Source organism: Haemaphysalis longicornis, unplaced genomic scaffold (assembly GCF_048455015.1).
Source record: "Haemaphysalis longicornis isolate Haplotype H1 unplaced genomic scaffold, Haemaphysalis longicornis Haplotype H1 scaffold_3, whole genome shotgun sequence".
Classification (NCBI taxonomy): domain Eukaryota; kingdom Metazoa; phylum Arthropoda; class Arachnida; order Ixodida; family Ixodidae; genus Haemaphysalis; species Haemaphysalis longicornis.
In genome coordinates this window covers 84,855,938-84,868,490 of record NW_027526335.1, presented here as the reverse complement: position 1 = coordinate 84,868,490, position 12,553 = coordinate 84,855,938, and the positions used below count along the sequence as shown (strand labels likewise).

The following is a 12,553-nucleotide window of genomic DNA, read 5'->3' as shown; positions in this document are numbered from 1 at the left end:
CAAATAGAAATGGCAGAGTCGTCCAAATTGATCAACAAAACCAAGACTGCCACCCTCTGGGCATTCAATGTTGCAAAAGTCGAAGCAACATTGCAACAAGGAGGTTTGAAAGCAACTAGAAGAAAGCTCACTATCGGCGAAAATAAAAAGCACGCACTGCAGGACGCCAATGGCAACATAACAAACAATATTGATAATACACTTAACATAGCTGAGGAATTCTACACAAAACTGTTTGCTTCTGCCCCTGACTCATCAGAGCCGAGCCAAGTTTTTCCGTAACTGGTGTCGGTCAAGTTCCGCCAATTACGACAGATGAGGTCACAACGGCCCTCCAAGCAATGAAGAAAGGCAAAGCTGCAGGAGACGATGGCATTAAGGCCGATACATTGTGCCTCGGCGGGCAAGTTGTGCTAACATAGTTTTCAGCCCCATTCTTTCAGTGCTTGAAATCTGTAACGGTGCCAAATGCGTGGAAAAATGCGAATTTAGTTCTCCTACATAAGAAAGGTGATGCCAAAGAACTTAAAAATTACAGCCCCATCAGCCTCCTCTCTGTTACCTACAAACTATTTACCAAGGTAAGTATCAACCAAATAAGTGCCACTTTGGAATTTCAACAGCCACGAGAACAGGCCAGTTTCAGGAAGGGTTTCTCAACATTAGACCATATTCACGGTATCATCGAAAAGTGTTCAGAGTATAATGCTCCGCTGTATGTGGCATTCATAGATTACGAAAAAGCAGCTGACTCAGTGCCCACAAAAGCAGCAATAACGGCATTACGTAAACACAGAGTAGACGAGCCATTCATTGCGTTCTTCCAAGATATATATACGACGGATGCACGGGAACTATCCAGCTCCATCACAGAACTGTTTCCTATACAAAAAAGTGTCTGACAAGAAGACACAATATCTCCACACTTATTTACAGCCTGTCTGGAGAATCTGTTCAGAAACCTTAGGTGGAGTAAAAAAGGGGATCAGAATTAACGGGGAATATCTCAGCCACCTAAGGCTTGCAGACGACATTGCCCTGTTCAGCAGTAGTGATTTGCAGCGCATGCTTTGCCAACTGTGCTCAAAAAGCCTGGCAGCAGGCTTAAAAATCAACACAAATCGAAGGCAATGTTCAATCAGCATCCAGAAGCATGAGACTTTAAGGTAGGCAACGAAGTGTTGGAAACAGTAGGCGAGTAGGTGTACCCTAGGCAAATCATATCTGCTGATCCAAACCATCAAAAAGAAATTACCCACAGAATTCGCATAGGGTGAGCAGCTTCCGGTAAGAATTCAGGTATCCTGACTAGTAAGCTTCCTCTGTTCCTCAAAAAGATGGTATTCAACCAGTGCATTCTTCCAGTAATGACGTACGGCTGTGACAGGGGGCTGCCTCTGTCAGCTGTTGCCCTTGCACCACTGGCATTGTTGATAGCCCTGCTTGGCATGAATGTATGCGGCAACTGCTGAGCACCTGTTATGGTGCTGCATCTGTTTCACAACACAGCAACCAGTGTCCACCTCACTTGGCAAACTAGGCGATGGTCTCCAGGCTGTACAGGTGATCTTGAATCTCTCAAGTAACAATCACCTATTCCGGTAGCCTTACTTAACTCCTAAACCTGGGCCACTTGGATTGCGTTCACAACTGCAGCATGAAGGATGTAGATGAGGCAAAAAAAAGCAAATGACACAGATGACATTTCCTGTATCATTGGTATCCTTCACGGTGTGCAGAACTTTGAATATTGTGAGCACCAGCAGAATCTACAGTCCTGGGACAATCTACTGTGCTGGGACAATCGCCGTGCTCCGATAGGACACCCTATCGTCATCGCTTCATCTTCATGATCTCGGTTTCTAGCTTCATCATCGCCGCTTCCTGATGGGGTCTTCCTGGGTCCTCGGCTCTCGGAATAAACCGCTCTCCTTCGCGAGTCCTCGACTCTCTCAAGTGGTGGAGGGTGCCTTCGATCCTGCCGTCTACCTCTCCCGATCGCACAGCTGGAGCTTCGATCAGGTCGGCGCTTACCAACTAGCCCCATGGATCGCGAGGGCAGCAATGGTGGCAGCAACGCTGCAGTTCCCGTCCAGCCCACCTTCACTGTCACCAGCCCCCACCGCGAACCGCCCTTTTTCGCTCGAGATAAGTGTGAGCACCAGCAGAATCTACAGTCCTGGGACAATCTACTGTGCTGGGACAATCGCCGTGCTCCGATAGGACACCCTATCGTCATCGCTTCATCTTCATGATCTCGGTTTCTAGCTTCATCATCGCCGCTTCCTGACGGGGTCTTCCTGGGTCCTCGGCTCTCGAAATAAACCGCTCTCCTTCGCGAGTCCTCGACTCTCTCAATTATATTTTGCACCATCTTTCTGTCTTTTGTGCATGTCGTCCGCATGCAAAGCCCCGTGCCGAATTCTTCCCGACAGCGATCTAGTGATAGCGCCCGGGGTGGCAGTCACTTGAACATCAACCAATCGTCGCATGTGCCATGCCCCGGTGCCGTCTTCCTCTCAGTTCTTCGCGCGAACACCACTGGGCATGCTTCTCCATCCTAATAAGCTCTCCACTCAACAAGAACTTCATGCCCACCGCTAAACCATGGCCTTGATTTTTGTCAATAAATGCTGTTGACTAGACCATCTCATTCTTCTCAAGCAGGTCAGGTAGCAATATTCCCGACTTTTTTGTAGTACTTCATATGCGTCAAGTCATCATGACACACTCAATGAAATTGGATGCCTCAATTCGTGTGGCACTTTAGGCTGTTCTTTTTTTGCTGACTCTCTTCAAATATAAAAGTTTTTTTCTTGTTTTCTATCGTCTTTCGAAAGTCCCGGGATGCTAGCAGTGGTCTTGAGTACGCACACCCACCTTCTACGTTTACCTTGAACGTTTTCCAGCACAGTGTGTGGGTTGCACGCAAATTACTCTTACTGTTAGCGCTGGTATCAACCACTATAATTACTACAGGTTAGCACTAAGTTTTTAACATTGCAAATAAGTACCAGGTTTCCCGAAACTGTGCTGGACTAATGTCTGAGCACACGCTTTCTCTCACTACCCCGTGTATGTTCAGTTTCCAATCTGACTGGCATTTATATTACAATCCCCTTTTTCCAAGCCTGATGCTTGACTTCTCTTTCTTCGATGTCCCTCACGCACTAAAAAGCAGAGCATAGAAACAGCTTTTTTATTGCTCTATTAACACAGAGTGAAACAAGGTTTGTAAGTTTACAAGCCAAAATTGTAAATACTGCAGATGTATACATACATACACTCGCACAGACTGCAGCTATGGTAGTGACAAGCGTGCAAGGAAGCAACAGCAATTGCAAGGAAAGTCAATGGGTAGCGTGAATTGATGCAGGTAATGCCATTAACTGGAAAACAAATTTACAAGTGACTTAGTCGTCGTCATCTTTCATATACTTGGTACGCAACCGCTCCTTGATTAAAATGCCCTTGATGAGCTTCTTCCAGTTTCCATAGACTCGTTTCAGTCGTTTCTGAAAAAAGAAAAAAAAAGGACACACCTGTCAAAAAGACTCTGCAGTCTTGCAATGCTCAGGAGCTTTTCATAAATGTTGCTGGTCACACTTCAGCAGCATGTGTCCGTAACCTCGTAAGCCATCCAGCAGCAACAAGTCATTCAGCACTTGGGTTTATTCTTAATTCTATTTTTACTTGTAGAGTGCATCCCTCAAATCTTCAGGCCACAAGGCGCTACCTGTTTATGCATTGGGTTACAGCAGCACCAATATATAAACAGCCACTTGACGGGATTTCTGCCCCAAGACAGGGCAAACCTGCTTAAACGTGAGGTTGACCTCCCTGAGCACCATACCACAGATATAAATGTTACGACGCCTATTGCATTCCATACTTTCACAGAATTGGATGAAACCTTGCTTAACGGGGGACGCTGCTCTTAAAACAACTTCCTTTAATAAGTAAATGCTGTGAAACTTGTCACCCTTGCTGCTCCCCCCCCCCCCCCCTATTTCAAATATGCCATTATTTGTTGAGTCGGTCAATTAGTTCCCAAGATAATTAGAGATAATTGGCCATTTTTGAGGAACAATAGACAAAACAGTGTTAGTGATAAAACTGTAATCTTTATTTTTTCCAATACTATGAATGAACACAGGTGAATGCAATAAGACAAGTGGTTTTTGATGCATCGCTTGAAACTGATTTTACAGCTCATTAAACTTTGGTGGCACCAGTGGCAGGGAACCATTTCGAATGCCCGTTTCAGACAGCAAAATTTAATGAGCTGTAAAATTAGTTCCAAGCGATGCATCAAAAACTGCTTGTCTTATTGCATTCACCAGTGTTCATAGTATGGGACAATATAAAGATTACAGTTTTATGACTAACACTGTTTTGTCTATTGTTCCTCCAAGAATGGCCAATTATCTCTAATTATCTTGGGAACTAATTGACTGACTCAACAAATAATGGCATATTTGAAATAAGGGAAGGGGTGGGGCGGGGGGAGGCAAGCAGCAGCAAGACTGACAGTTCATTTGAAAATTGTTGTAAGAGCCATGTCCCCCCTTCAGCGCACCTGGCAGAAGGCAAGAAAAATGACACACAATGCACCGTAGCTTGATTACTTTTGCTAGAATTGAAACAACCGGGCTGAAGATTCGAGGCTTCTGCATTGACCACAACAACACTCATAACAAAGACACGGAAAATTCACCGCACGTACCTCCTCTTCACGGCTGCTGATGTTAGCTTGCTCCTCTTCCCAAGCCGCCATCAACGTATCCTGGAATTCCTCACAGACGACAAACCCGTCAAATCTGGAGGAACAACAACACGCGTTAGTTTACCTAGCCCTGAGGTCCCAGGTGACCTTGCAACAGACACTTCCAAGCAAACAAATGCGCATAAACTGGCATGCCTCATGGCAGGTTGTAATGTGCGCCCAGTACGAAACAACAACTTCATTGGCAAGCATTTTCGTAGCAAAAACTCTCAGCCACAACTCAACCAAAGTCTTTATAGTATTAAACCACAAAACTAGCAGAGAAATTAGGCCTGGTTTTATGGCGCAAGCTGCAAGGCTTGTGCTGCAAAACTACACAATTAGAAGTTGGATTCAGCTGCAAATAAGGCAACTGAAGAAACGTTGGCCTTGGAAAGGTGTTTACGAGCATTCCATTTGACAAAGAGCGTTTGGTATAGAGGAAGCAGTACACAGTAGCCTCACACTATGGTCTCACGTAAATACACAGTGTCAAATTTCCACTTTTAAGCTGTACTTACCTGTATCACTGGTAGCGATGGATACAAAGCACAGACAGCAACCCTCCTCTCATCAAAGGACTAAAGGGGCAGAACGGGATTTCACTGCACAGCCTAAAGCGCGCAATGAAATCCCATTCTGCATGTTATGTTCAGCATAAGTTCCTTCAAAACAGGGATGAGTACTGCAACGTTTCCTTCTGCGTTCAGTTTGTTGTTTGGGAGGGTTTGACAGGACGGGCTACTCACACTGGGTGACAGCCCCGGTGGTGACCTTCAAAGCCGACGACAGCCGGTACACAGTCGATGCCCAACTTGGCAGCCACTCGAGCCAGCCCTGGGGCTGCATTCATAAACACCACCATCACTGATAGGCACAGCGCTTGACGCAATGCCTCTGAACATGTACGCATGCAATAAAACAAAGGAGGCAACTGAAATTGCAAAGTGACACCAGCCAGACTGCGCAACAAATTGGGAAAAAGTCTGAATAAAAATTTTGCTGAAGCACAGCCAAATTGCAAGTTAATGTTAGCCAACCAGTAAGGGTTAAAACTTTAGACTCATCAAACTTGTTTCGGGCCCAGACCAGATTACAGACCAAACTGGAATTGTAAAAACGGCACGTGTAAGCGGATTACGCAGGAAGTTTCACACCCTACCAGAGTGGGACATCCCAAAACAAGGTTTGTTCCAGCACGACTTCAGACATGCCCCAGCAGCCCAGTTGGTGGCCCACCTTTGAGGTGCACGGTGCCTACGGGGAGCATGCAGCTCTTGAAGAGCTCCACGTTGCCCCACTCGTTGCGGGGCACCTTGCCGTTGAAGGCGATGGGCGGCATGTACTCCTCCGTCTGCCACACACCAAACAGCTCCAGGGGCTGCTCCTTCAGCATCTGCCCAGACAGCTGCAATCATGCGGGACAGGGGAGAAAAGGCGCCATTTAAAAGGGAGGAGTGAACGCACTGCAGAGTGAGACAACATTCACAAGCCAGTCCCTTTAAAGGTTGTCCCCCCATACACAATTACTAGCCCCAGTTGAGATTCCAGTGCACACCACACTATAAGGCAACCCGTCACTGCAGCAAGCCTCCTTGCTGCAATTAATTGCTTCGACCAGTTTCGTGCGATTCCAGTTGCCAGCAGGACAAGACGTGTTCCCGTACCTTGTCATACTTGGGCCTGGCCTTGACGACCTTGTAGGGCTGTTCCTTGATTCGCACCATGCGAGCTTCCCTCAGCCAGGTCTCCCTAGAGCGTAGGGTGTGGACGCACTCGCGTGCATACACGGCCTCCCCTCGTACAAACCCGAGGGTTGGTGCGTCCGGTGGGTAGATGGCTTCAAACTTGAGGAGGTGCCGCTTCAAGGCGTACAGGGGGTGGTTCTTGAACCTGCACGCAAATAGGCAGGACACATCTTATTACGCAACACTACTGGCTAGTGAGACAACTACACCCCTGGTCACCAATCAGGCCACGAAAGCACAAAAAGTAATCGTGACACAACTCCAGACCAACACATACCCACACACACAGCATCCATCCCTCTTGTCGACCCCCTCAATATTCACCGCCAACATGCAGACAATTTTGATTCTTTTCTGCGTTACTTCCTTCCAAAAACAAGACAGGATAAAGTTGACAACACTTGCACCTGTAACACTTTGACAAGTTTACAAATTAATTAGGTATAAATGAACAGGGGCTGCCACCCGAAAGTCAAAGTTTAGAGAAAAGCCAATCAGTGGATTAACAAAGGAAAATGCATACATACCAATCAGTGGATTAACAAAGGAAAATGCATACATAAAACAAAATGGTGATGACAACACCACCTCATTACACGGCATTAACCTCACTCCCTCTGTACTCACTACCAAGACCCAGCCACACTTAATCATATTCTCTGGGAATGTCAAAGAAACCCAGGTCTTTCCCATTTCCAGCCCCTCATGTGAGCAGTAAGTGAGTGAACCAGCCAGCTCTTGCCCCAACACACAGTTACTGCTAGCAGAAAGGGTGACAGTGGCCGGCTGCACCAGTAGCTGCACCAGGCAGACCTCGAATACGAAGATGTTTAATTTGGCTCTAAAGTTCTCTCTCTCTCTATCAAAATGCAAGCAACACAATTCTCAGCAGTAGCAAACTAGTACTATGGCTTCATTACCCACGCATATTGATAAACTTCGTTTTAGAATTTCGCTTCCCTTTGGCTAATTTTAACCCTGTGCTTGCTTCAGGATAACTTTGTATGTAGGTCCTAAACCATGTACCGTTAGCATGAACCTTACCGCCAAAATTTTTGAATTACAATCACTTGTAATCCCATAACATGCACAAGACAACAGGTAAATTTGACCAATCCACGTATGCATGTGTGTAGCTTTCTGCACAGGCCATGATGCCAATAGCTTATCATTCTTCAGCTAGGCGTTGGCAGATAGCAACACTGTGTGGGCTACTGTAACTGCTACTGTGATTGTTGCAGCAAGCACCTGATACTGCTGCTTCAAAGCATTTTTGCCTTTAGTCCGCACTGAGAGTTACTAGTCGCGCTAAGCTTTCAAGAACTATGATGGAACGAAAAAAGCAGCGAAATCACCATTGTTTTAACCGTTCCTTTTCTTACTTGTTACCCAAAACCACTCGAACAATTGCCCAATGAGGCTGGACCAACATTCGCGCAGCCTAAAAAGTACAATAAGTTTTCCTTCAACGAAGTGTCAATACTGATCACGGGTCTCATGAAGAAAAAAATTGTTTAGTGGTCCGAAGCTGCAAAGGACATGGAAGTCCGGAAAAGCACAACTGATTTGCCTGAAACAGACCAAACTGTTCGGTATGTGGTAGCATTGCATTTGGCTGCTTCTATACCACTGCCTCACTTGCGTCCGGTTTACCGTGCCGTGTTTGTGTCGTGGAATCTCTGCGAGGGAAAATGAGGAAGGGAAATGCGTCGTTTGATTAGCGACTTCTCAGCAATTAAGGCATCTTTCGGCACCGAATCAACACTAAAATGGCTATGAGAAGGTCAGACTTGCGTCTGAAACCAACTTGCTGCTTGCCTTCACGTCCGTTTAAACCGCCCCTATCTGACAAATTCCAGCTTTGGCCTGTCTGGACCCAGAGATTCTTAGCCCCCTCCACTGTACCGCCGATTTAACCGCCGCCGTGGTCAGCTGTTCCACAGATGCTAGGAATTGAATGCCACAAGTGCAGTCATTTCAAAGGAAGGCTGTGGTTGAATACGACACTAGGGTGACCTGATTCTCTGTGGGAATGCTGTTTTGTGTCCCAGGCTAGGGAGCCTGCCTAAACCTATCTAGTGATGCCTCATTGGTATCTGGGGCTGGTATTTTCTGCTTGTATAGACGGTATTCGTTGAAAAGTTTAGCGGTCAATTTCTTCGCTTGGCAACACTGGAAACGGCCACAGACATGGCCGATGCGCTTCGGACACGGCGCAGCCTGGGCCACTGCGGCCGCACGCCGAAGAAAAAAAAAAGACACCGGTGTGCGTCATCTGCTCCGTTCCAATCCGATTCTAAACTGTGGCGCCAACAGAGATGTTATTAATCGCACTCACAGTGAACTCAGCGCAATACTTTGTGTTCGGCGAAGAGTTCGTCATGTGTTTCACAGTCGTGCTTAGCTGGACAAGTGCCGCCATCCCGCGGAGCCCGACGTTACGAGTGACGGCGCACCGTGGCCACGGGTGCACTCACATGGTTGCATGGAGAAGAAGAGGGGTGCCTGATCTGCGGGAAGTGCGCACGTCACCTAGCAACAGACGCTTCGCCACAGATATGGTGGCGCACACTTGGTTGCCTACATGCATTCCACGCAACTGAATACCGAGGATAGGCTGCACTCTTGGTATGTCATGCCCCCCTTCTTCATTTCCCTTGAATATTTTGCTGCTAGACTGCCGCTAGAAAAAAATTTTATCTACCTGCCCTGCTATGATCCCATGCGGATGAGAGCGTGGGGAGATCTTTCATAACATTCAAGCAATACTAAGCTGAAGGTGACTCACTCTGCAATACTTGCGGGCATTGGCTGCCGCTGGAGCTTTGACTGAATCTGCGTGTTTTCCACCAGCTCACGCTCACACCCGGTGGGGGGCGCAAAGGGCTTCAGGGACTCTTCCCACCACGCTGGATCGATTCTCTTCTTTTTCGTCGATGTCAGCCAACCCGACGCATATTTCCTCGTAATGTCCTTCACCCTGTTGCTGTCGTCAAAGCCCAGGACATAACACAATGGCTCACGGATGTAGCTTTCCGTTATGCTGCCGACAGATCCGTGCACCACGTCTACTGTGATCCACTTTGAATCCTTGGGCGTGAAAACCTCGACCCAGTGTTCGATGCACGCAGACACCAACGTGGTGTCTCCCGGCTTACGTGGCTTCTCTTGCTTTGTGTTTGGTGGGGCCTTTTGAGACTTCTTCTTCCCTTTCCGCTTTTCTTGTTTTTCCTCCTCGAAATCGCTGTCAACCTCTTCCGCCGGTTGCTTTTTCTTCTTGCAAGGCTCCTTCGTCTCAACAGTTTTTCTTCCAGGTTTCGTGTCTGGTTTCATAAGCTTCACGGCATCAAGGGGCACCGGATACAGCGACATGCACAGGCGGGCTTCGATTCTGAGACACCTGACAATCACCAGAAACATAATGGCGTAGTCTCGGACATTCTGGGCTAGTTTGCTCGTCAGCGCCAGAGTAAGGTCATCATGAAGAGTTTGGATCCCAGAGTAAGCACCAAGCTTGCACGAGTATGTTTTGACAAACTGCCGCGACATGCGCTCAATGTCGAGGAGCGTCACCACCCTGCCGGCGTACGCTAGGAACTCCTGAGGCAGCAGTGAAAGAGCCACAGCGTGCAAGCACTGGTCCGCTAGCAGGGCATTCAGCCTCAGCCCGTGTGCAACTAGGCAGAGAAGGTGAACCTTGTGCTTGAGTGTGTGTATTTCTTTACGAACCCGATTTACGCGTCGCCTCATGTAGGCAACGGGGTCAAACTTGGCCTTCTTGTGTTTTCCCATCACCGGAGGCTGTTGCAGGGTTATCGTGATTCCACTTTCTGGAACTACTGGTGCATAGCTGTCCAAGTCTACATCCTCAGGCACTTCCTCCCAATCCGATGACTCACTCGAGCTGTCGTTCACCCGCTGCCCCGCCTTCTTGTCTTTCTGTAGGCTCTTTTTGGCTTGGAATGATTTTTTTGGCGTGCAATTGCCTGTTTTGTCAACATGTTTGCCACTTTTTACAGCCGGCAGTGGGACCTTGGCTTTCTCTTTGGCTGGAAGCTGCCGGCACCTCGTTTTGACCGGTGATCGCATTGGATGAGGTGCAGCAGTCTGTTTCTTACACGAAACGGGTGCTTTCTTCGTAGGCCTCTTGGTTTTGGTTTGTTTTGAGTCTTGAGCATCACTGACACTGTAAGAGCAAGACGCCTGCGGTTCATTCTCAAGCAGCATAGCACTGATAACATCCTTCAAGCATTCGGCAGGCTTATCACTACTACCGTTCACTTCTGTTACTTCAGTTTGGTTTGACCTACTTGAACTTGACGCAGTGTCAAGGGAGCATTCTCCAAGCTCTTGTTTCACCTCTTCACGCAGGGGTTTGCAATGGCCAGAAAAATCTTGCGATCGAAACGTTCTGTGAGAAGGTTTGGGATCAGAACTGTCAGTGATCAACTTCACTTTCGGGGCCTTCACTATGTCTGACAGCTTTGGAATTTTAACAGTCTGCATCGCTTTCCTCATGGCCAAGGTCATCTCTTTGGAGCGCTTAGTTTTGCGCGCCGTTTGACTGTCGCCCTTACCGTCATCACACTCATCACTAGACGTTCCGCCTTCCGACAAATCGAGCTCTATATTTCCAACCTCGAAAGTTCCATCACCGGAGCTTTCAGATACTTGGGTTGGCAATACGTCCTTGTGTTTCCTTTTCTTAGCAGGTATGTCCTCCTCAAACTCATCTGAAGAGACGGCTTCTTTCTTTGGTGGTTTGTACTCATCTTCTGAGGCTGAAGAGCTCGTGTAGCTGACTTCGTCGTCGACATCCATGTCGTTGGAAGTTTGCTTCGTATCCGAGGCTGTTGCCGCCGGCTTCTTACTGAGAAGCCTGCACGATCGCCTTGTGGCCATTGTGTCAGCTTCCAATGACTTGTCAGTGTGCGGCACCGGTATTCACTAATGTAGCAAACGACGTTACAGCTCTTCTGGAAACCGGCTAAGAAACGGGCGCTTAGATTACACTGCTCTGTCAACGCGAACAATCACCGGTACAATGCAAAAAGCACGTGCGCGAACGCTGTCGCATGGCAACAACCGCATCGCAACATCGGCAACATGCTCTAACAAGTTTCCCTGTTCGGCTTCGTTTTCGGCTCGTAGTTAGTCTTCGCGTTAGATCGTATTGGCACTAAAGAATTATAAAAACTTTCTTTTGAATGTGTTGAAAAATAATTTATTCAACAATAAGAAAATTGCCTGAGTTTTTTTATAGGTTATAGGTTAACTTTAGGGTATTGTTTTTGCATTGCCGCTTAGCCATGCGGCGGCGCTACTGAGCTTCAGCGGCCGACTCCGCTCTGATGGAGCGTAGCAGACGACACGGTTAACGCGTTTTTGGTGTGGCCGGAGCGTGGTGTGTTGTTGCTGCATGAAAACTAGCCTCCCAGGTCACCCAGGTCAGGAATAACGCGCGGAGCAGCAAAGTTAACGGTGCAAACAAAGCACGTAACTATGGCATATTTCATTGTTTATAACTGCGGCTGTCGGTTCAGTATCAAATCGAATGACAAAAACATTAAAACATGTGGACTGTCCCTAATCAAACCGGAGAGGGTAATTGAGTGCTGAAAGACAGGGCTATGGTAGAAGCGGAGACTATCTGAGTTGCAGCGCGCCAGCCGAGAAGACGTCGTTGTGACTCGACGTTGCAATATCACGTGCTACCACCGTAATCGTATCCGCAGCGACGATTTCTTAACAAATAAGGGCTGTAGGCTGTTAAATACCATAACCCTATAAGTCACCAAAGAACTAGCATGCGTGCGCCTTGCGTTAGCTGTTTCAAGGCATGGTGTGCATCCCTCCGAAAGCAGCCGCAGGTGTATCCGCGGTAGGAACAAAGTTTATTTTAGTTTGGCCCGTCGGGATAAACGGTATTGCAACATAAAATGACTACCATTAAACCATTTTTATCAATAAACCGCTGAATCTTTCGCCCTAAGATTTTGCACGAAGGTTTCAATTTGGGGTCTTTTTTGTTTAAATATAA

General features: G+C 47.4%; 1 protein-coding gene across 1 annotated transcript; it reads right to left on the bottom strand.

Annotated features, from left to right (window-relative positions):
- Positions 1–3,185: 3,185 nt before the first annotated feature.
- Xpc (DNA repair protein complementing XP-C cells homolog) lies at positions 3,186–11,651 on the bottom strand. Its single transcript, XM_077703602.1, has 6 exons — positions 9,302–11,651; positions 6,433–6,658; positions 6,005–6,173; positions 5,515–5,608; positions 4,727–4,820; positions 3,186–3,515 (listed from the first exon to the last, which is right to left on the bottom strand). The coding sequence occupies exons 1-6, from the start codon at positions 11,413–11,415 to the stop codon at positions 3,414–3,416; spliced, it is 2,799 nt and encodes a 932-aa protein (XP_077559728.1). The 5' UTR covers positions 11,416–11,651; the 3' UTR covers positions 3,186–3,413.
- Between the last annotated feature and the right edge of the window lie 902 nt (positions 11,652–12,553).

Bases quoted from the DNA above. Each gene is read 5' to 3' on its own strand.
- Xpc (XM_077703602.1), bottom strand. From the start codon at position 11,415: ATGGCCACAAGGCGATCGTGCAGGCTTCTCAGTAAGAAGCCGGCGGCA. The intron at 6,659-9,301 runs GTGAGTCACCTT...ATTTGCGTGCAG, and splicing joins ATGCCCGCAAGTATTGCAGA to GTTCAAGAACCACCCCCTGT. The intron at 6,174-6,432 runs GTACGGGAACAC...GCATGATTGCAG, and splicing joins CCAGGCCCAAGTATGACAAG to CTGTCTGGGCAGATGCTGAA.